General features: G+C 39.2%; 1 protein-coding gene across 1 annotated transcript; it reads right to left on the minus strand.

The window, feature by feature from the left end:
- Positions 1–1,136: 1,136 nt before the first annotated feature.
- Positions 1,137–4,269, minus strand: LOC128874146 (mitochondrial potassium channel ATP-binding subunit). Its single transcript, XM_054118529.1, has 10 exons — positions 3,996–4,269; positions 3,580–3,895; positions 3,345–3,512; positions 2,857–3,270; positions 2,469–2,780; positions 2,168–2,391; positions 1,929–2,103; positions 1,683–1,861; positions 1,463–1,610; positions 1,137–1,389 (listed from the first exon to the last, which is right to left on the minus strand). The coding sequence occupies exons 1-10, from the start codon at positions 4,046–4,048 to the stop codon at positions 1,309–1,311; spliced, it is 2,070 nt and encodes a 689-aa protein (XP_053974504.1). The 5' UTR covers positions 4,049–4,269; the 3' UTR covers positions 1,137–1,308.
- Positions 4,270–23,491: the final 19,222 nt, after the last annotated feature.

The following is a 23,491-nucleotide window of genomic DNA, read 5'->3' on the forward strand; positions in this document are numbered from 1 at the left end:
GTAGATGAAGTGACCTCTTCAGAAGAAACAAGTACATCTACTGAAATAGGGACAACTGAACAACCATTGCAGACTTCTACTTTACTAGGATCACTTTTACATGAACATACAAGTACAACTGAAGCAAGTACCATGGATTCTACAAGTATTACATATTCAACAATCAGTGAAGATCAAGTGACCTCTTCAGAAGGAACAAGTTCTTCTCCTGAAATAAGAGCAAGTGAACCATCCCTGCAAACTTCTACTTCTGATGGATCACCACTGAATGATCAAGATAGTACAACTGAAGCAAGTACTACATACTCAACATCAAATGTAGATGATTCTACTCCTTCCAATGACATAAGTACATCTACTGAAATGGGGATGACTGAAGGAGGTATAAAATCTGCTGTTCCAAAAGAGTTAAATGGTGTAAATAAAATAACTACCGAAACTGGGACAACTGATTCTACGTCAACAATTTCGTTGCTTGATACGTCGACATCTGTGTCTCCCGAGTCTAGGAATGCAAAGATTATTACCGAACCTCCTGGGCTAGTAGGTGGTGCATTGCCTTCTTTAATTAAATCATCGACTTCTACAGAACAAACAACTTTGAATGATGTAACAACACGTGAAACGACTGTTTCCACTAGTGTAAATGATGAACCTTCTACCCTAAGTCATACTACATCAACTGAAAGTAACGTTGAAGATACTAGGCAGACTTCTACTCTACCACCACATCAGTCGAATGTTGATGAAGACGCAAGTTCTACTACTCGTCCCACAAATTTACCAGCGGCAAACGAACCGTCACGTTTATCAGATTCTACATTGAACTCAAATTCTTCTAGCAGAGAAGTAAATTTGAAGACATGTCAGACACTGTTACAGCAGCAAAATCTACTGTCAAAACAAAATGAAAATGTTCCAGGAAGACAAAACGTAACTGAATCGCAAGCAATGAATCCTAGGCAAACAATATCATCACAGATTGCAGTGCCTCTAACGTCAGCACTATTAAATATCACGGACATATTTGAGCAACGAATGAGAGATATTTTTTGCAGGATGTCTAAACTTTGTCCGTAGAAAATGCAGAAATAAAAGACAAAAATAGATGTAAGGGTATAAATAAATACATGACATGTGTTTAAAAATATTATAAATATATCTATATATATATTTAAATCTGAGGTAGTCCAACGCACATTCCCAAAAATTTACTCTAGACTATATGTACTATTGTTACATAATAAACATTATGTATTTTAAATACTAATTCCAGTGATTGAATTATGTTTTAGAACTTCACTAAAATTATGTATTTTCTTTTTCTTGTTCGTTTACTAAAGTATAATATGCACCCCCCTTCTTTATTAACTCTGTATGAGTACCCATCTGAAAGCGTAAGTTATAATAATAAATATATGTATGTAAACCATCGTATCGAAGTTTTCATTTGAATATCTACCTCTACAATAACCCCTTTTTGTAATACGACAATGATGTCGGCAGCTTTAATTGTACTTAATCTATGAGCAATTACTAATACTGTTCTGCCCCGTGTAGCATCCTCCAGTGCCTTTTGAACGATTCTTTCACTTTTATAATCTAATGCACTAAAGTCGAACGTACACATTTATGAAAAATATTAAAACAATAATTCGAAAAATGAAATATATCATTCTTACCTAGTAGCTTCGTCCAAAATCAAAATGGACGGTCGTTTGAGTAAAGCTCTAGCAATCGCAATTCGTTGCTTTTGCCCACCGGAAAGTTGCGCTCCTCTTTCACCTACCTGTGTTTCATATTTATTTGGGAATTTCATGATAAACTCATGTGCATTTGCTTCTTTTGCCGCTTCAATAACCTAACAGTATCGAACGATAAATTCAACGAACATAACCTATATGGAATATCAAGTCAATAGTACTCACGTCTGCATCTGTGGCATCCTGTTTTCCATACCTTATATTTTCTAAAATGCTTGTAGCAAATAAAATAGGTTCTTGGTCAATATAACCTAAAACGTTACCTCGAAGATAAGCAGCGTTGAGCGACCTAACATCTTTACCGTCAATTGTGATTGAACCCTCGTCAACATCGTAAAATCTAAAATGCATTAAGGTACTTATTAAAACAGATCGTAACATAAGAAAAAAGAAGGGAAACTTACCTTTCTAGTAATGCGGCTATCGTTGATTTACCGTTACCGCTGGATCCAACAATAGCTACTGTTTTCCCAGCAGGAATGTTTAAATTAAAGCTCTTTAAAATAATATGATCTGGCCTAGTAGGATAGCTAAACTTTACATTATTAAAAGATATATTTCCTGCAAGAGACTGGTCGGTAATAATTTCCCCAGTGACCATCATTGGTGAAGGTGGCATATCCAAATACTGTAGCAAGAAATTATAAGATATCAAGAAACTGTTCGAAATAATACTTATTGTGTTAATTATAATCAAATGTGTACCTCAAAAACTCTTGCACCAGCACTAATACCCCTGACGTAAGTTCCAAATAATAATGACAATTGTGATAGAGAGCGTTGTATGGTTTGTGTGGCCATTAAAAATGCCATCAATTCCCCTGGAGTCAGTTGTCCAGTGGACAGTAAATGTCCACCAAAATATAATGTACAAAGTAAAATACCATTGAGAAATAGATTTGTTCCCCCTTGGAACAAACCTATTCCAAAACCTAATTTTTCATATAAGTTAGACCCTGCTTCAACTTCTTTAGAAAACATTTCTACTTCTTTCTCTTCTGCTGCAAAAGCCTTCACCTACACACAAAATTTGTATAATGTTGTATATTTTGCTGTATAAACAAAATTAGTCAATTATCAAGTATTACAATACCGTTCTGATGTTTTGTATAGCTTCTTCACAAACAGCAGTAGATTTAGCAATTTGATCTTGAGCCTTTATTGATAAGTATCTTAAACTTCTTCCAAGTAAGGTACCAATAAAAATTATAGCTGGTATAGAAAACACCATTGCAGCAGTTAGTTCTGGTGAAATCACTATTACAGAAACTATACATCCAATAATTTGTGTGGAACTTCTTAAGCCTTGTGATATGCATGTCTTAAGGGTGCTTTTAAAATCTTGAATATCACTGGTTAATCGACTGACTATTTCACCACTGCGATTTTGATCAAAAAACGTGATATCTTGCATGATTATTGATTTAAATAAATCTTGTCTTAAATTCATTGCTATCCTTTCACCCACATGAGAAAGTGTATAGATGTACACAAATGTAAACAGTGCCTAAGGACAATATTAGCTAATTTTCTCTAAACTTTCTAAATTGTTAATCACTTATAAAATCATTAATTACGTACTTGCGCAATATACATACGTCCTAATGCAACTGCAGGCTTTGTAAGTTGTGAAAGCACACGATACACAGTGTTTGTTCCTTGATTTTGACAAACCTTGGTTAGTACATTTATAATATCACCCACACATTGGGGAATCCAAATATTTAATACAGCAACAATCAATGCACTCTAAAGATTATAAATAAAAGTATATAGAGTGCAATATTGTTGTGATTTTGGAAAAATATATACTTACAGATAAAGCTATCAATAATTGCCATAAATATGGATATAAATATTGTAAAAACTTTTTCCATTTAAATTCTAATTGTTTGTCAGTAATACTATCCTTTGGAACTTTAATTGCTTTACATTCTACAATAGAACTATGCGATTTTAGTATACAAGTTGTCACAATACCCAAACCACCAAAACCAAATTTTAAAATAGATGGAAAAGTCTTAGGTTTGGTGCTGTTATGTACACATTCTTTGACATTAGAATTAAATCTTCTCTTTGCTACATCAAATGACTTGCTTCTTTGTTTCAATAAAAGTGTAAACAACGAGTTTCTGTAATATCAAATTTGATTGTTTACTATGATATGAGTGGCAGTCTTTAAAAAATGCAATACGATCGAAATAAGAAATTGTCAGCAATCGGAAACGATACCTTGGACTAGTATAATTGTTATAATTAAATAACACAGTTCTTAGTATGCACATTTTTGAAAAATAATATATCACTGGTTAAATATTCTGTACATCTAAATTGATATAAATTATTATCTACAGTACGAGTAAGTCATCTTAGCGGAATAAACTACTTTTTTTAGTTTTGCTAATTGTTAGGGAAGTCATTATTATACGGTATATTTATGAAATAAGCAGTGACGTGAAATTGAACAAGGTTAGCTAATATTGTCCAAGGGTAGCGCCATTTTACATACATACATAACCTTTGTTCTCTCATTCACCGGTAGATAGCACTCCCTGTCCTATTTCATTTAATATCTTTTTCTTTTGTCACTGTTCTTTAGAAAATGGAGGGAAAGTGGACAATAATTACAGTGTCAAGGGTTAAAAGCATTAAAAGTGGTACAAAAAGTGACGATTAGCTTCTAATCGAGAGTAAACCTGAAAGAAGACCCTCTGCAACGCACGAACAAACATTCTTTTATTTCGAACACCTTATGGCCACTTCACAGGAAAGAAGGTAATACCACAAGTAACTTTGTATACTAACTAAACTTGAAATGAATAATAGTGTAAGAAACATCGTTAATGCTAAATTAATGTTCGATCGTTATTTTTTTTGAACTATTTACATTATGCCATGCGTATTGTATTGTATTGTTCCCTGCCGTGAGTACTTTATTGATAAATATCTTTAATATTAAACGTGACAGTTACGTAAACAATTGTGCGCTGAGCAAACTTTTAGAGGCAGGGTTTCGCGCCAAATTAATTTTTATATGTTTTAAATATCTTTTGGTATCTTTAACGATACATACAGTGGGTGTAGAATGTATTCGTACACCGATCAATTTCCCAAAAAACTTTTGTGTGAAATTGTAGTTTTCTTATTTTCTTTTTTTATAATCAATGATATTTTACATATTCTCGGAAATTTCTAAGATAGATATAGTCCAAACAACGTTTACTAGTTAATATAATTTGTGAAATTAATAAAAAAATTGCGAAAAGTGGGTAAAAATATAGAAGCAATAAGTATTTGTACGATTCTTACGACGAACCATTTACAGTAGAGTTTGTAACGTAAACACATTAGTTTATTGCTTCGTACGAATTGGAAAACATCAAATTTCCAGTAACGTACTTTTAAAAAAAGACTCTCATAGAAGAATGGAAGAAGATCCCACTTCGAACAACTAATAATTTAGTTAATTTAATGGGAAATCCCACGAAGGAAGTATTATATACTTATAAATTAATGTAAATTTCTATTTTTTAATGAAGTTTTAAAAAATTAAACAGCCGTGCGAATACTTATTGCTTCAATATTTCTATCGATTAATTGGTTTTTTCTTGTTAATTTCGCAATTTACATAAATAGCTTTTTTTTTGGTACTCTATCTATTCTAGAGATTTCCGAGAATATGTAGAATGTCATTACTCATAAAAAATAAGTTAATAAATTACAATTTTACATAGTTTTTTTGGAAATTGATCAGTGTACGAATACTTTCTACACCCCCTGTATGCCAGTGGTGTGAACTATTATGTATATTCTTTTCATCTTTGTCTAATTGTTATTAATTTCGACCCGAAAAGAGAGTATAACGTTGTACCCAATACATCGTATTGGTTAGATGTAAACTATGTACGTTATGGATTCTTGTACGCAATATTTCCACGTCCCTTTGCCCTCTTACAAATAAATATTTATATTGGCTACGCGCTGGGAGCTTCAGTGCTGACTGTAGTTTACAAAACGGACCAGGTGACGTTTAACTTCGCGAATATTGTCAAGTCAAAATGGTTTCTCGGCGAACGCGTGTTTATCTTTTGCGCGAGTTGAAAGCTGCAAACATTAATCACGTTTCGACGGATTCAAAGACAGAAAATTCACCGAATTAGGAATCGAGGGGTCTGTCATTCGTTGACTGCAAATTTACAAGGGTTAATGAAAATTTCACCAAGGAGAAATTATTTATTCCTAGGTTGAATGATGTTTGACTAATGCACTTTCTATTTTTAGGTTTAGTAGGACTATTTGATCTTAATGGCTGGTGTTTTGGTAAGGAAAATAAATGTTTTGTTATAAAGTTGTAATTGAGTTGACTTGATGATTGTAATTGTTTGGGTCGTTATGTGTTATGGACTTGTAAAATTCATAAATTTCTTATAGATTTATGAATTTGATCAAAATTTAGACATACTTCAAATGAATTTATAAATTTACAACGCTTGACGTTAGTACACCAGAAGTAATTAGACAAAAAACCAGAAACACCCAATTAGTGCCCTAATTAACAGATACATTTTTTTCTTTTGCGTATTTTTCGTTTACGCTGCCAGATTCGTTTCACAGGACATCTCCAGCGCATGAAAAGAGTTCTTTGCCAAAATCAAGAGACCAGCGTAATTGCGAAACGTTCGAACGTCGACATCCAACGAGTATAGGAGCAATGGCAGTCTGGTGGTTAGGTGTACAACATATCAAGGTCCCGTGTCATTGCCAGACTCGCGGAGCACTTGAGCGAGTACTTAATACTACCCTCCCTCGTGTATTCAAGGCGGGGGCGAGCATTTCAGGGTGTAATAGCCGCACAGGCAATTAAACGTGGCAAATACATAAATACACGTTATTAACTTTGCGCACAAAGAGGCCTGGGACGATTAGGCCTTTCAAGGCTCAACTATTCAACCTTAAATCTCCTCTTCTCCGCAACGAGTCGCAATTTCAGAGCTTTTTCATGCGCGGTCGATGCATTACCATGCCTGATCAAAGCTCGTGTTCCTAAGTAACGCCGGAGAACAACAGCCAACCCAGTCATTATCCCTAAGAAAAATCCGTGTGTTTTATCGAGATAAGTCCGAAAGTGGCTCGTTACATCCAGGGCTAACGTCTGAGCACGCTTTTGATTTCAGCGAGCATGGTTTCAAGCGATATGCGCGCCTCGCGAACGTTCTCTCGTCGAGGGGGGGCATTCTTCTCGCGTCGTTAGAAGTTTTTATCGTTCCAATTGATCCATCTTCTTCGTCGACACGTCCCTCTATAGAACGGCGTCGAAACGGGTCAACTCTTATTTCAATAGCTCCGTCGCGACTGGATTTAATTTTCTTTTAGAACGTCCCAGAACGTATCGCAGGTTTCACGATTTTAGCTCGTTAAATTCATGGTCTTTTACTTTTGGTCTGAACGAGTTGAATTCCTTGCTTCGTCATAGTTTTTTTAATTAAAATAACTACACACATACAGATTTTAAGTGTGCACACTTCTTTGTTTATATTATTTGGACTGGCAAGTTGTAGTTTCCAATATTTAATATTTGACTCAATATAGACTTCTTTAACAAACAAGTTGATAGTAGAATTAATTCTGATACAGTTTGTTTGATCAGGTTTGATCAAGTGTAAGGAGCATAACTTAAGAAAATAGATTTCCTCGGTTATAGCATGCAAATATAGTTCCATTGTGATTGTTTATGGAATTGTTTGATGATATTTGACAAGGTTTGACCTGTACCTAACAATCGCCAACAGCCTTCTGAAAAGTAATTATGTAGTAACCGCATGCCTAATGGCACGATACCGAAACTTCTGCCAACTATTCCACCCCCGGCCCCAAAACCATCGAATCAACAAGTACCCTCCCCCTAAAAATGGCCGATTTCGATACTCGTCAAATCAACGAAAATTCCTATCGTTTATACCCCCTCTACGCGAGATATACGTAGAGCAGCGCGGCGTTAAAACCGTTCGACAAAAGCCATCGAGGCGAGGTCAGCCTCTTAACCCAGATTCCCAGAAGGCAAGAAGACACTTGCTTCGGCCCGTGTGCATACGGTTCTCGTTTATCGCCGCGCGTCAACGACTCCGGGACGAAAATCCCGGAATCCCTCTAACTGGAAAGCACACGGGATTTCGGGGAAAAAAAAGAGGCGCGGCTACCTCCAGCCTTCCACCCCCCCAGGGTTGAAAGGAAACCAGAAAGAAACAGAAATTCCAGCATAAGCGTAATAACTACGACGGTCTACCGTGATACGCCGACGAAAGAATGGTCCAAATGAAGCCTCCTAACTTTCAACACCCTCTTTCGCCTGTCAGTCGGCTCTCACTCCTCCCCTCTGCTCATTCTCTCTCCAACCTTGCCATCCCTTTGTCTCCTTTCTCTTTTCACCCCGCCCCTCCCCAACCCTCTGGACCCCTCCAGTTTAGATTTCCCTCTCGATCGCTCCAACGCTTCAACCCCCTTTTCTTTCGCCTTCCTTTCCCTCCCGTTTCTGCCGCCTACAACCCCTCGCCGCCGCTCTACCACCCCATGCCCCCGCAATCAGTCGACAGAGAGTCGAGTCGCGGCGGGCGACGTACCCTCATCCGTGAAACACGCGGTGCAAGTGCCGGGGTGGCGATGACGCAAAGTCAGCGCGGGCCAATGGACTGGCTGGCACAGAGAAGGTGTTCGGTGGGCTACGATTGGGCGTGGCCCGGCCCAGGGGTGCCGTCGACGCCACCGACGCCGACGCGTGGGGGAATGCCGAAGTGTGCCCCGGGGTGTAATATCATACCGCTAGGTGGATAAATAGACGCACGAAACTACTAGGGACGGAGTCGGGGGGTGAACGTAACGAACAGAACAGAGAAAGACGGTTCGACCTGGCTTGGACCAGCTCTCGTAAGGGGGTTCCACAGAGATATGCGACAGGAGACTGCTTTGGAACAATGAAAACACTTTTTTTACAATTTACAGTAGTAAAGCATGTCAATTTTGGGTTTGGTAGTGTTTTTATTGGAGCTAATTAGTGAAGGAATCTCCCAGGTATTATTTAAGTTCTGCCTTGGAGGGATGGAAATATTTGTTTTTAATTTAGAATAGTAAAGCGTGTGGATTCGGGTTTTTTTAAACGTTTTTACTGGAGCTAATTACTGAAGTACTGTATCAGAGTAGCTAGGGAGTTAGAATTATTTTATGAAATGGTCCTGTGATGTTTATTCATTTTTTACTGCCTAAATTGTTCGAATATTTGGAAATGCGAGGCACCATTTCATTATATATTTTTTGTCCCCCTCTTCTTTTACTTAACTTACATCCAATAAGGTATACCTCGTTAATTTTTAGGAAAATGAGTATACCCAGATGGAGGGCGTCGAACGGCCTAGGAACGCCCCTGCAAGGGTGAAAGAGTAACCGGAGGACGGACATGGAAACGCGGAACGAAGAGAGAAGAGGGAGAACGGGGTCTGGTAAGGTTGAAGGAGAGCAAGAGAAGGAAATGAGGAAAGGGTCGTGCACCGACCTAGGGTTACTCAAGGGGGTGGAAAGACGGAGAGGTGAGACAAAGCGTGTTGGAACAGGACGAGGTATATTGTTTGGGAGGGAAGGAGAGGGAGAGAGAAAGAGGGAAATTGGGTGGCTACGCGATGCGAGGGAGACTAGACTAGAACAAATAGTGGTTGTAGCCATCCTCAGCTTCTGAGGTATTTTCCACTCGTGCGAGTTGTACGCGTTCGAAGCCGGGCCAGGTTCGCTCACGGCGAACGTATGGAACGTTTGTATGCACAGGCCGTGTTGTGGCTTTTGTCGGGAATCATAGTGGTGGTGTCGCGTCGGGGAAACGCCGAACTCGCCGTGTTTCGGGGAACACCGTCTATAACGGGCCGCAGCAGTGGGTTATTTGCATTAAAAATTTAACCAGAATGACTGTTCTACTTCGACCTTCGATAACATGCACTTTCTTAGGGGTGGAAAAGAATATCCTTTGCGTAGGTCAACTTGGTTACGGCCAGGAAAGCACACTTGATCTAATAGAATTGTTATATTTATTGAGAACCTTCAATGTTATTCATTTATTTATTTATATGGTAAAATTTAGAATAGATAAGTTATGGGGTATTCATCCTCTAGAATAGTGACTATTATTCAAAGAGTAGAATGTACTGTAGTCGCGCGAGAAGAATGCTACAAACTCCGCCCATGGGAGGTGCTACAGCCTCCATTCTAAGAACAGCGACTGGTCCAGTAGCTGGTAGAGTTACTAATAGAGTTATCCATTGTCTAAGAACTGATTTGACACGTGACAACCACTTTAACCACTGTATTTAAACAGTATCCTCAAGGACCTTCTAAGAATCCAAGCACACATCAACCCTTCAAACAATCATGGCGACCGATTTAATTTTCTCAGAACCCCACAAACTCGTAGCAATAAAACAACTGAGATAGCTTGCTTCATAGATGAATTACGCTAAAATTCTCCCAGACAAACAAACAAACCGAGACAATGCGTTATTGATCGAGTAGGTTTCGAGTGTCCCCGAGTCATCATCGATAGAAGGTAGTGCTTATAGCGAGTCTGGTATCGTCTCGCATGCGATTTTGTAGAATGCTGAGCACAGTGTGTAGCGAAACAGGATGTTGTCAGCTGAAATTAAATTTTCCTCCTAGCCGGGTCGCCCGGCAACCTGATATTGTGGGCGTTAAGCTACGTACACTGCGACGACAGACGCAGACAATTCCGCCGCGAAACGTTCGACGGCATTCACTTTGCGCGCTCGCAAATTGTCTTATCCCTGTGTCGGGCTAAAGGAAAGATAATGTCGTTGGGTGTTTTTGATAGGAAGACGCGCCACTCAAAAACCCGCCATCTTGGGGTGAACGTGTTTAAACGTTGCTTCACCCCCCTTGGGACCATGGGCCACATGTGTACTCCGCTAATTCGATGTACTTTGCTAGGGTTGTCGTTATTTGCTCGTGATATGGCACATTTTACCAAATTAAATAAGACGTTTTCAATAAGATAGCATTCAGATGTTTAGAGTAATGATTCGAGTAATTTCTGGTCTGAAATGATTAAAAAGGGCCTTTAAGAAGTCAGTGTTAAATAATTTGAACACTGACGGAGTGAAAATTGATTTAATTGAAGAAAAATCCTCGTGTACAGGATATGAAGGTTAAAGAGAAGTCTTTTCTCGAACTCTTTTAATAAATAATAAGCAAATTATTCCAATCAAGACTTGAAAGGAAATAATATCCTTCCACGGTTTTCCTAATTAAAATGACGAGGTAATTCCTTAGAAAGAGCAACAAACTAAAGCGACCGCGTAAGATTATTTAGCCCCAAGTGGGCTTGGAATTGTTTCGCCCTTCGATATAATGCAAGGTAATTAAGTCTAATATCGGTGAAGATTAAATACGCAATTAACTTTTCGACGTAGCGAGCTGAGCGTAAAGTAATGTAATTAAAAAGTTTCGCGTTGTCGTGTATGCGGCGAAGTTGGCTGGCTGGTACCATAATCTCGGAGCGAGGTAACGTTATCATCCTCGTTCTGTGTTTTTCGCGTCCTTTGGTCGCTCCTTTGTCCCTTCTCTCAACAGTGCCGGCGCCCCAACCCCGTCCGTTCTGATACAATCAACTTCAAGGGTGTACAAGAAACGAGGTAGTAGCCATTTATCCGCTACCCCAAGAGTAACCAAGCAGGGAAAGTCCAAGAAAACTGAGTGTTCCGCCATTGTCGTGACTTTTTTACGGGAAGAAATTCCCTAAAGAAATCTGGCTTCCCTGAGATTGGATCGATATAGTCTTTCGAGTAAATTGTTTAGTGTGCAATTAAATTTCATCCATTCGATAGTTTGGTTCCTAATTGTAACTTTCAATTTTTAATAATTTTTTAGAAATTAATTTCTAGAAGGGGCCACATCCGTTTAATTTTGAAAATAGCCATAAATAGGATCGATAGACTTATTTATGGTTATTGAGAATTCTTCTAGTTGTTCGTTGCCGAAGATAACTAAAGTATTAGATTTTTACAACCCTTATTACAAGATATTATTCATTATAGTATTTTACTAAATTAAAATTGTAAAATTAATGGTATTTAGTTTCCAATGATCTCCTTGAATTTTTAACTAACCCCACCGTGCTAGACATTTTCGGCGAGTGCTTTATTGGACAATTTTTTAAATCGATCCTGTAATTTAGACAGTGCAGTTTAGGATGATCTGCAGCAGACAAAGGCCCTCCATCAGTCTGAATTAAAGTTCATAACCGTACGGGAGGAGTTTATATCGGTGGCTCCGAAAATCCGATTACAAGAACAGATTTATTTTGACTGGAGCACGTGACCCAACAAAAACGTTCCTACCCTTAATCTGTCTCTTTTATTCGAATTGAAATGCAACACCTGCTTGGCGCCCGAACAGATGCGTTTACCGCAACAGATTATTCATTTACTATTCATTCATAAAGAGGACCTGTCACGTGGAACGACATGGAGTCAGTTTATTAGTTTCCCTAATGTATTCAGAAGCACGTCCATAGTGAAATGTCGAATGGGCGTGAATATTTGGAGAAATCTTTTAAGTGCAGGCAACGTTTAGTGTTTACGTGTTACGAATTTTTATTCCTCGTGCAAATTATGTTAGTATATCCTACAAGTATATTTAACTTTATAACGTTTTCGCTTGTACTATTCAAGTTTTCTCCAGTAAATATATACAGTAGTCATTATTGAAGTAAATAACCTGAGGAGTTATAGAATAGATTTATTATACATAACGCTTTTTGTTTATTGAATGCTATATAGTAACTTTAGTCAGATCCAAGCAACACAGAATATTTTATTCGATTACTCAGTCTCTGTGGAAGTCCTCGATCGATAAATTCTTCACCGCGTCCCCCGAAAACACTCCAAACACACTTTTCCTTCCCGGTGGCAACAATCAGAATTCTAATTGTGCACCAATCCGCTAAATCGTCGTGGTATTAAGTAAATACCGGGTCGATACGGAAAATCACCCCGTCCAAATTGATGGTCGCGCCTCCCCGGTTCAATATCGGCCATAATTTATAGCCATAACCCTGTAATCGCGTATTCGTCGGGGAGGGTGGTCTAAGGCCGACCGTTTACAGGAGACAGCCGCAAAAGTCATCATTTTCAAAGGCTGCTGCCATAAGGCACACGCTAAGCCGTCAATGCTGGCAGACAATGACAATGCTTCGGCCAGAGGTTCGAATAATACGCTCGTTCAAGAATATAAGACACGGTATATACGCGGCACACCTACTCTGTTTGCCAAACATTTTGGGGATGGTCGTTGGCCGATAGCAATAATCATTTTGGGAAAATGTTCCCCAGCGTTTGGCGTGGAAATATTATAATTGGTAACGCGTAAGTGAAACTGGAGAAGTCCGAGGGTGAGTTGCGTAATTCCTTTAGTATTAATTGGGAGATTTATTTAAATTACAAGGATATAATACAGTATTTTATTCTGTGCGTTTAAGTCTTTGTAAAAACAGGTTCCCTTTGGAATATTTTACGCTGGTTTGGCCTGTGTATATTATTATTATTTATCGCAATAAAAGTGGAAAACGTAGAGAACAAGAGAAACGTATATCTGTTGAATAAAAATACTTAAGAATGAAATGTTTGGCTGTACAGTGAAGTTTGAAAACTATGTATATGAAAAGAAGACAATGAAGGCTGAGATCAGTTTACAGTCCAAACGAATCAGAGTTTAATATTGTCCGCCATCGGCTCGATCCGACTGGATTCATTAACACCAAATGGAGGAAGTGAATGAAACGCGTTTCCCCCCTTTTGTTGCGAACAAATAAAGATATATTGCTTGCAATTTGCTCAAGAGAGGAGCCCTTTAATCGTGGATTATTCAGGTGAACGGAACTTTATAAAAATGTTATGAGGAGTTTAATTAGCCGACGTTTAATTACTCCGTCTACCGCCGACAAAGACGTCCGATGGCGCCGTGGGGGAGGGAACGGGCGGAGGGAGGGCACCGGGGAGGACTAATTGCGAAGTTTTCCACTTCGATTTTCCGAGAGGCTGCATGCTGCCGCGCCATTTCTCGCTGTTGTTCGAATTAAACGCGATGCAGTTTTAAACTGAAAAGAGTGCCCCAAGCACACCGAGTATTTTCTGCCCGAATTAAATGCGACAAGCGAGGAGCGAAAAGAAGCCAAACGGATCGATAAACGCATTGGCAGCTCCCGTTTTCCATACGGAACGCCTCGGCTCGTTTTACACATTTCTAAAAAGCGTACCACGATTACTCGTTTAGGGGAATTAAAACGAATCTACGACAATTCAAACCCAGTGAAGAATGTTCTATTTAAGTAAAGACACGTTTCACCGCGTAGAATTGTAGATGAAGCGTTCGTTAGGTGATAGCTTATGATTTTCTATGGTTTGTTGTTGGGATCCATTGAAAATATATCTGCTTACTTATCACCGTTTATAGTAAAATCGATATCGATGAATATGATTCGATAATATTTATTCAGGGCTGTTATTTAAATTTCTGTGTTCGTTTAATCTTTTTTCGTCGTCTTATGTTACAGTATTTATAGTTTCATTCCTGTAATTCCTTTAGTGCAGCCTCGATATTTATATTCTTAATATAGCCTTTGTTCTTGAGGTAAATTTGAAGGTATCTCGTTTGAATACCCTAGGCGCCATTTTGAACACCTTCTGTAAGGGGATCTCTACAGTTTAGCAATTGATACGGTCGTTTCCCGTCGGATTCGGGTTTCCCATTCATCAAATTCAACAAACAGGTGCGAATTCAGTTGAAACAAATTAAGTATCTCCTTATTGAAAATTTCTTTTTTCACTTTAAATTCCTCACAAACACTTCCTTCCTGATACATAATACACCATAAAATTTAGTCTCACCTACCATCAACCTTACGAAACACACCTAAAAGTGGAGCTCACAAAACTATGAACATATTACAAGCTGAAGTTAAGAATCTGTACACAGGCAAAGAGAAAATCAATGAAGAAAAATTCTCATCGTTATAGCCATTTCCAAACTCCCATTTGCAAAATAAAATACCTGTGGCGACCAAATTGGTAATTCAATTCAAACTTATCTAGTTCTAGGACAAACCTCTTTGGAGCATGTTTAGAAAAAATATTTATTTGGCAGTAGAATTTATTTAGTTCCCATCATAGAAAGGATTTCAAGATAATGATATTAGAAAAATGAATAATTAAATTCAAACTTACCTAGTTCTTGGATGCATCTATTTAGAGCACGCTTAGAAAAATATTTAACTACTAATAGAATTTATTTAGCTTCTCTAGAAAATTTGCTATGCGTATTTATATATTTTTTAAAATTCTTCTACTAAGTTACTTTGTAACCTTATTTTTACATTATTATACTATAGTAGATATATCCTAATTATTATTTTTAATTTGATTTAGATATCACGAGAATAGAACTTTTCACATAAATGTTCCGAACGTATACTCGTGAAATAAATGAAAAATTCACCAAGGGCTCGTAGGAGCGTTGGCAATTTTGGTTTCGTTGGATCGTTTCTTGGATCTCCATCGGCCAATTTGAGGTGGATATGAAACGCGAGGAGTGACGTTAATTTTTGCGAGAGTTAGAACGAACACAAGCCAGATATTGGACGTAGCAACGTAGCAGAAGTACGAACGCGTCGGCAAAGGCCGAAGGACGCCTCTAATGTGGGGGTTGCTGAGCACGATGAGGGGTGCTCGGTCGAGTGTACGTCGACGCAGCCCTAATTGTTTTACTCCCGTAGCCCGGCCGTCCTCTCTCAATCTATTTCATCCGTATCCCCGCAGCTACTCTCATTTCATTGTGACGCCACCCGCAGCGCCTATCATGCGCCACTAATGCTCTAACAGGTTAACGTCTCGCATGATTATTCTATTGCTTCTCACCCTCTTCGCGCTAATTCGAACGGCTTCGAACCTTAATACTTTTCGACCACCTCTGTCCATCGTTTTGCATTTCTTTCCCACCCCTCGAACACAACGGACTCTTGGTGACAGCATTTTTCTATCTACTTGTTAGGTTGTTTTTTGGGGGAAACAACATTCGATTTGAAAGTACGCAGAATGGAGGAGTAAATGAAATAAAATGAGGAAATTAAGGCCCTGGGGGTGGAATTGGGACCACTGAAGATTTGTAGTGTTTTGCATTCCATATCACGGTTTATTAATTATTGAGCTTTGCCTTGATTACATCTGGCACCCTTAATTTTGACGGTGGTGAACGCGATAACAATAACATAGCTTTATAAATAAAGAATCTCCTATGTAACCAACAAGTTGGAAACTCCAACTTGAATAAAAACACCCTAAACCGGCCCCTAAAATTAGAACTAAAGCAAATCGCATCGCAGTTTGAGCTCGTTATCATGCGAGCCGATTAACAGTGATGTTTAATCGTGGACACTGCGTGTAACGTAATGACTGCCGGCCAGAAAGACACACCGTCAAAGAGTACGCGTGTGCACGGACGGATTATTAATCATTCTAAATATTTGACGCGTGATTGGCTCGCAAATTTGTCAAATGAACACGGCGCGATTATTACAAACACGAGCGGTGTTAACCTTTTACGAAAAGCGTGATTCCCATCGTTGCGCACGCTAAGCTCATACACAGACTTTATCAATCGCGGAATAATTATAATGTTTTACACCCCTCGGTATTACATTGCGGTCGGCGCATCGAACGGGGCTGGCTCGAAAATCGAAGCTGCGTGTAACGCCCCCGAACTCGACCCGATTCAACGAAAATATTATTTACCCGTGCGACCGTCGATGAAAATCTCGCTTCGGGTTGAAAACGTCCGAAAACTGTCGGCAACAATTACGATTAATTATATGAAATGTCGTAACGGTTCGCTCGGTTGGATAATTTGAAAAATGTTTCGATACGGGAGGAATTTAATTAGACGCCGCGCGCCGGTGTAATTAAATTGTACCGTCATGTGAATTTTATTTTCTACTTTGGAGCAGGAGTTATTTCTCGATTATTTATACATCGAACGATTAATGCTCATTGTAAGGTAATCGTTTGAATCTATTGGTCGGTGGTCTTGATCTATTGGTAATGCTGATTAAAATTTGGAATGTATGGGATGTATTTAATTTTATTTTTTATTTTGGAATAGTTTGGAATTATTTCTTGATTACTCGTACGTCGAGCAATTAATGCTTGGTGTAAATAATCACCTGAATCTGTCGATAGATGTTCTTGGAGTAGTGTTGATTAAAATTTGAGATACACCTATATATACATAGAGGGTCATTTAGTTTATCTGTGGATTTGAAGAGTTAAGGTGGCATTCCGAAACTATTTTACATAGATAACTGTTTCCCAAGAAATTAATACTTTCATAAAAATGTTCGTCTAGCAAAAATAATAACGATAACCGTGAAACCGTGATATTTCAATCCCCGGGGGAAGGGAGAATTTAATATCGCTTGAAAAATGAACGGTTTGTAAACTGTGATTCGGAGGATCCGTCGAAATGGAAACCGTATTTGGAATATTCGTTCATTTCGGTGTCGCTCCAATAATAAGAACATAAACGAATAACTACATAGCAACGATAGGAATTCCGTTTAGCGTATTTGTAATTTATCGCTCGAATTGCGAAGTATTATTGCATATATATCGGGGATAAATTTATATCACAATTCGCGCTCTATCCATTTATCAGAAGATGCTGTAAACAGAGTACTCTTGGAAGAGAATTATTAAGAAATTAGATCTTCTTTGCACTACTTTAACTGTGCATCTTATACTTGCTTTAAAGAATAAATACATACTTTGTGACATAACTGTCTCTATATTGGGGATAAATTTATGACACAATTCGTGCACTGTCCATTTATTAAGAACTGCTTTGAATAAAATATTCTTCCAAGAGAATTATAAAGAAATTAGATTTTCTTTGCAGTACCTTAAGGGAGGATTCCAGTGTAACACTCGCGATCGCGTTATGATTCCTACACTTTTAAAGAGCGGCTTTACACTTTACACTTTTTATATTTAAATTACAAGTTTGCAGCCATTAGCCCGATATTATTCGCGACGAAGGATTACCCGCCACGAATAATACCGACTACACCCACATTTTTAAAGCTATTACACTGGAATGCCCCCCTAACTGTACATTCCTACTCTTCAAGAGTAAATACATACTTCATTAGTACACAACTCTCCCTACAAGCCAAAGAAAAAAAAAAGTACTAAAGCAGAAGAATTTGTCCAAGAAGAGCCAAACAATAAATCAAAATAATCATCATCCCACGCAGCGATGCTCACTCCACCTACCCACGAGTCTTAATATTCTCATCCGACGAGGAAAAGACCGCCCACTCGCGAGTCTTCGAAACACCTGTGCACTGGAAACGATCCCAGCGACAAGGAAAACAGCGAACGAAAAAATTGCACCGATTTACTTCTCGACGTCGAGACGAGAAAAGAGGAACGAGGTAAAGGACGGCCGAGCCAGAGGACGCTTTTCAGTTTCCGCCGGCGTTAATGTACCTATTAAAATTCCACGAATCCGCGAACTAAGACGGCCGCACTCGCGGCCACGGGGAAAAGCGAAACGGTGGATGAAAGAAGACGGAGGGACCCGTGGGAGGAGGCGAAATTAAACGGGAACGAAAGAGCCCCGGAGGCTGGTGCAACTTGGTCGAATTATTACCAAGGCCGAAGTTTAAATCGTCTTGGGGACAAGGCTTGGCTGCCCCGCGGGCCCGTGCCTACGAACCGTCAAATTTAAATCTCGCTAAGCTCGGCCATTAGTATGAAGTGCAAACAGCAAACAGTGGATTACGCTGCGCTTCCGGGGGAGAACGCGTATACGTGCACGCGTACAGCAGAAAGACATCCGCGGGGTTCCCCGTGGCCGTAAACGTGGAAGCCAAGTGTCCATTCCCACGGGGATTTTCAACGAGTGACGTTACGCTTTTATTTAGACCCGTCTGTGCTTTGTTTACCTGTTTCTACTTTAATGCGTCGGGACCACCGTTCCGTGAACCATCCTTCGCTGCGATGCTTCCTCCTAATTGCAAAGAATTCATCTATCGATTTATCCTCGACAATTTCGTGTGCAGTTCGTAAGTTCGCAAACCCCCAATTTGAGAAAGACTGGTATAGTTTGTTAACGAAGCAGTACGTTATTTCTGGTAAAAGCTAATGTATTATACAGAAATCATACTCTGGAAAATTGCACAGACGAAACAGGATAATGGTTCTATGTCTGAAACGTTATTTGCGTGGGGGACGACCCAACCGTCCTTGTTTCATTCGAATATGATACTCGTACAATAATTTCTTACGGTAGATCGAGTGATGGTAGATATTCTTGATGGTAGTTTAAAATTTCCCTCGCAAAAAAATAATGTAAATTATGGTTATTAGGTAGGTTGATCATATACTTTATTGAAATATTAAATGCCACTCGATATTTCGTTTCGCTTGACGTTCATCCGTGAATCATCATTGTTTAGCGATTCAAGTGGACAGGAAGGGAGAATTGAAAGCTATTCTCTAATGCATCGCGTTTTACCTATACGGTATACATACGTATACATGCGCACACTTATTTCTTTTCCTTCGAAACCACTCTGGTAGCGATGCAAGAGCGGACAGAAGTTTTAAGGCACATGCCTGAACCTTCCCAAGAAACCTATACATTATAAATGTCGTACTTTCTTACCCGTCACACCGGTTCCCATTTTTCGCCAACGACTGAAAAAGTATATTCCCGTCTTCGCGGTTGTTTCTGATCTTATCCTCTTACTCGAAGCTAATGTATTTGCCACTCCTATGTTCTACAATGACAATTGTTTTCGATATTGGTTTCAATAAAGAACTTGCATATTAGAGCAATAGAATTAATCCTCTTCAGGTGTGATATGTAAGTTTCACTACTACTCGATGTGTATGCATGTTCCAACGTCACATATTACGACTTAGGGACACCCAACTGTGTAAAAGACGCAGAGTGGTGCGCAAGCAAGCTGCGCGTGAGACTATTCTAGCTCTATTACCAGAATCAGACCCACTCAATCCCATGGAAGCTACTCTTTAGCTCCTGGGAATTAATAGAAAGGATCACAGCGTGAACTCACGCCTTTCTGTCCCTGATAAGTATTTTAATGTTAAATGGAAGATGCAATAAGCTGCAAAAATTAAAGCATGAAGTCAACGATAGTGTTACAAGGAGTACCATCGGAGTGGCATTGTCAAGAGGTTTAATTTAACGGACACTGGTATTCTATCTTGAAGAACGAAGACAAAAGCACCAAGAAGAAATCAATGCCGAAGGCTAGCTAACACGCGTTCCCTTCCTCACGGACGAGCAGCCTCCGGAACAGCTCTCGAGACCTCGACCATGCGAAAACTTTGTCCAAGAATCTAATATCATCCTTGGTTCGCACACATTCTCAAAATTCCTTCGTAGGCCACGACGACACGTTGTGGACTCCTCCGCTCTCTATCTCGACCGCGTGTGATCTCACTGCTGGATTTTCTACCGTGTCCTAGTAATCATCCCTGGATTATTATCTCGGGCAAAATATCTTGGTCCATCGTAGAAAACATTCCAGAATAACGGTGTTAGGAAAATGGGTAATTAAATTCAAATCTATCTAGTTCTAGGACAAACCTCCTTGGAGCACGTTTAGAAAAATATTTAACTGGCAGTAGAATCTGTTTAGTTTCCATTGTAGAAAAGATTACAGATCTTTTATTCAAGAAACATATCTAGTTATTGGATGAATCTATTCAAATAACGTTTAGAAAAATACCAATAGAATTTATTTAGGTTCCTTTGAATCTTAATTCCTTTGAATTAAATCCTTCTACTAAGTTACTTTGTAACCCTATTTTTACATTATTTTACTATCGTGCATCTACCCTAATTATCATTTTTAATTTGATTCAGATATCACGAGAATTTTATAGCTAAAAACCACATCTGTTTGTACGTGTTTCATCTGAAATATCATGGACTAGTTTCAATAAAAATGTGTCTCGCACAGCCGAGAATCCGAAAGCAAGAATCGAAACGTAATATTCCGCTCGCAAAGCAAATTCTTCCTCGCGCGACGCCTCTCTCGTGGGCGTACAACTCTCGAGCAAGCATTTTTAGCTAATTCAAGAAATAGAGATAATATTTCGCAATACAGTCAGGCACTGAAATTACTCGAGACGCGGCGTGAAAATTGGCGAATCAAAGCGACATCCTCGGTGGGAATTCCAAAATACGGGGGGAAAAGGGTTAAGAATTCCGTTCGAAATCCATAACGTGCAACAGTTGCGCATGAATCAAATTCATGGCTCTGGTGGAGGCGTGTTGTGATCCATACGCATTCCATGGGAAAACCTCGGGGAAAATATACCGGCTCTATTCGACAGGACGTGAATTAAAATGGACGAAAATATATTCGTGAATATATTTAGAATGAGGGGGACTAGAATAAAAATTGTTTAATGGTCCGGTATCTTTGAAGTGACTAACTGAACGACAAACTGTATAATAAATAATATTTTGAGTGTAGGAATAATTATCTAAAAATATACTCAGGATATCTTATTTTAAAGACAACTACTTTTTCATACGTTGTCCAGTAAGAGTTTCATTTCTAGGATCATGTGCTGCCAAGTAGACCTTATCTTCGTCAAAGTCGAGTAACTTATCTCATATCTATGTAACCATTCAACTGCCACGAGCAGTTTCTTCCTATCTCCAACTGCATAGAAGACAATTGCTCGATTTTACACTGTCCAGAAGAAAAATCCATCCTAGGATCGTCAATGGACTCACTCAGCAGGCTCCAACGTGGACAAACACAATTATCTCGTTTGTGTAACCATGCAACTGTCTCGAATGTTACTTCTTATCACCGAAACAAAGAAAACAATTTGCTTCGTTATATACAGTCCAGGAAAAAGTCTCATCCTAGAACTCCTCCATGCTTGAGCACTTCTAGCGAACCTTATCTTCGTCAGAGACAAGTGTAGTTAGGTTATCTCATCTGTGTAATCATTCCTGGTATCTCTAAAAGAGGCAATTACTTGATTTCGTAATGTCCAGACAAAAATTTCGTTCTAGGATCTCTTATGGACTCATCCAGCAAACATGAAAGTAGATTTCAAGCAGTGTAACTCGAATTGGATTCGTTTTATTCACGGAGGCAGTGAATTTTCTCGCGCATGCGTCATATAGGTTCTCTTCTTTTACATGAGACGGATCTTAACCTTCCGTACTTTGTTTGCGTTTGATTTTTTATTCTTCTTTTAAGATTCATTTATAAAATCAAAACGATATTAGTATAGTTAATTGTTCAAATACAAATACATTTCAGTACATACAACAGGGAGGATGCGCGAAATACGTTTCTATAGTATTTTTGTCTTTTTGGTGCCACGTACTGAGGGTTCGTTAGCGATCTAGCTATAAATATAAATGTCTTTGGGTGTAACCGATTATCCAGGGCCTAGTTAAACGCCATTGGTGTAATAATCGCGGTAAAAATGTCGTGGATGACAATAACGAAGGGAATCGTAGCGTTCGTCGAGACACGATATCCAGGAATATTACGCGTCCCGGAAGATGTTCGTGGCGTAAATTGAGGAAGAGCGAGGCCAGGTGGAAGGGGGTGGGAGGTGATGAGGATTCGTAGAGGGACGAAGAAGGGTTAGAGGGAAAGTGGGTTGCTATCTTAGCCACCACAAAGCAGTGATAACATTTTCCCTCCTGGACAGAAGCCTAGCCACCCTTCTCGTTGCTCCCAGGTCGATATCGGGATAACGCCGGTGCCGGTTACCACGGGCAACCGGAAAGCCACGCCCGCACCCTCAAATATGGCTGCCCATATCCGCGACTCGTGCACCTTGATGTTGCCGAAGGAGTAACAGGGTAGGGGTGGCGTCGAGGTGGTGAGATAAAACGCGAGGGGGTTAGAATTATCATAATATTGGTCATTGCTTGTTCCGTTGGATGAGGCGAAGTAGCTGCTTCAACCTGGAATCTTTCACACGCGACACTTCGTGTATACCCCTCGCTCTATCATTCCTCCGATGCCCCCGTCGCGACGTTCGCGAAATATTTCGCATATCCCTTCTTCGTTCGCGCGATTCCGCTTTCGTTTCTCCAGGGGAGTTCTTTTTTCACCGATCTGCTTCTGACTAGTCTGAAACGTCTCGAGCCTCTAGAATTTCGACGTCCATCTTTTGGAATTCCTGTGCTAATTTACTTGTTTCACTGAGTCGCTTTGGCGACCATTTTTATGGCGAGTCGGACCCAGACGTATTGGTTTCCCCAGAGCGAGATGACTGGAGACTTAACTCCTTTGAATTTTGATAGAGAATGAGTGTATTCGAAATGTATTTAATTATGATTGTTTCTTGATTCCTGATTAGTTAATTCTGTTGCTACCGAGTCGATAGAGTCAGAACGACAGGACTAGAGTATTAATACTTTCCTCGACCCGCTTATGTAGCTCCACATGCACTCCTTGACATTTTTTCCATCTTAAACTATAGGTGCTATTGATCATTTACAGCAAGCGCTTATAAAACAACAATTATCCTACAGTCTTGGTTCGTTAACTTTTTCACGCATCGTGTTACTATAGCACTCTATTAAATCTAAGTTATAATAACATTTAAAAA

Source organism: Hylaeus volcanicus, chromosome 3 (assembly GCF_026283585.1).
Source record: "Hylaeus volcanicus isolate JK05 chromosome 3, UHH_iyHylVolc1.0_haploid, whole genome shotgun sequence".
NCBI classification, from domain to species: Eukaryota; Metazoa; Arthropoda; class Insecta; order Hymenoptera; family Colletidae; genus Hylaeus; species Hylaeus volcanicus.

Excerpts from the sequence above, each read along its gene's own strand:
- LOC128874146 (XM_054118529.1), bottom strand. The coding sequence starts at position 4,048 with ATGTGCATACTAAGAACTGTGTTATTTAATTATAACAATTATACTAGT. Across the intron at positions 2,104-2,167 it reads ATAGCCGCATTACTAGAAAG|ATTTTACGATGTTGACGAGG; the intron begins GTAAGTTTCCCT and ends AATGCATTTTAG. Across the intron at positions 1,611-1,682 it reads ATTTTGGACGAAGCTACTAG|TGCATTAGATTATAAAAGTG; the intron begins GTAAGAATGATA and ends GTTCGACTTTAG.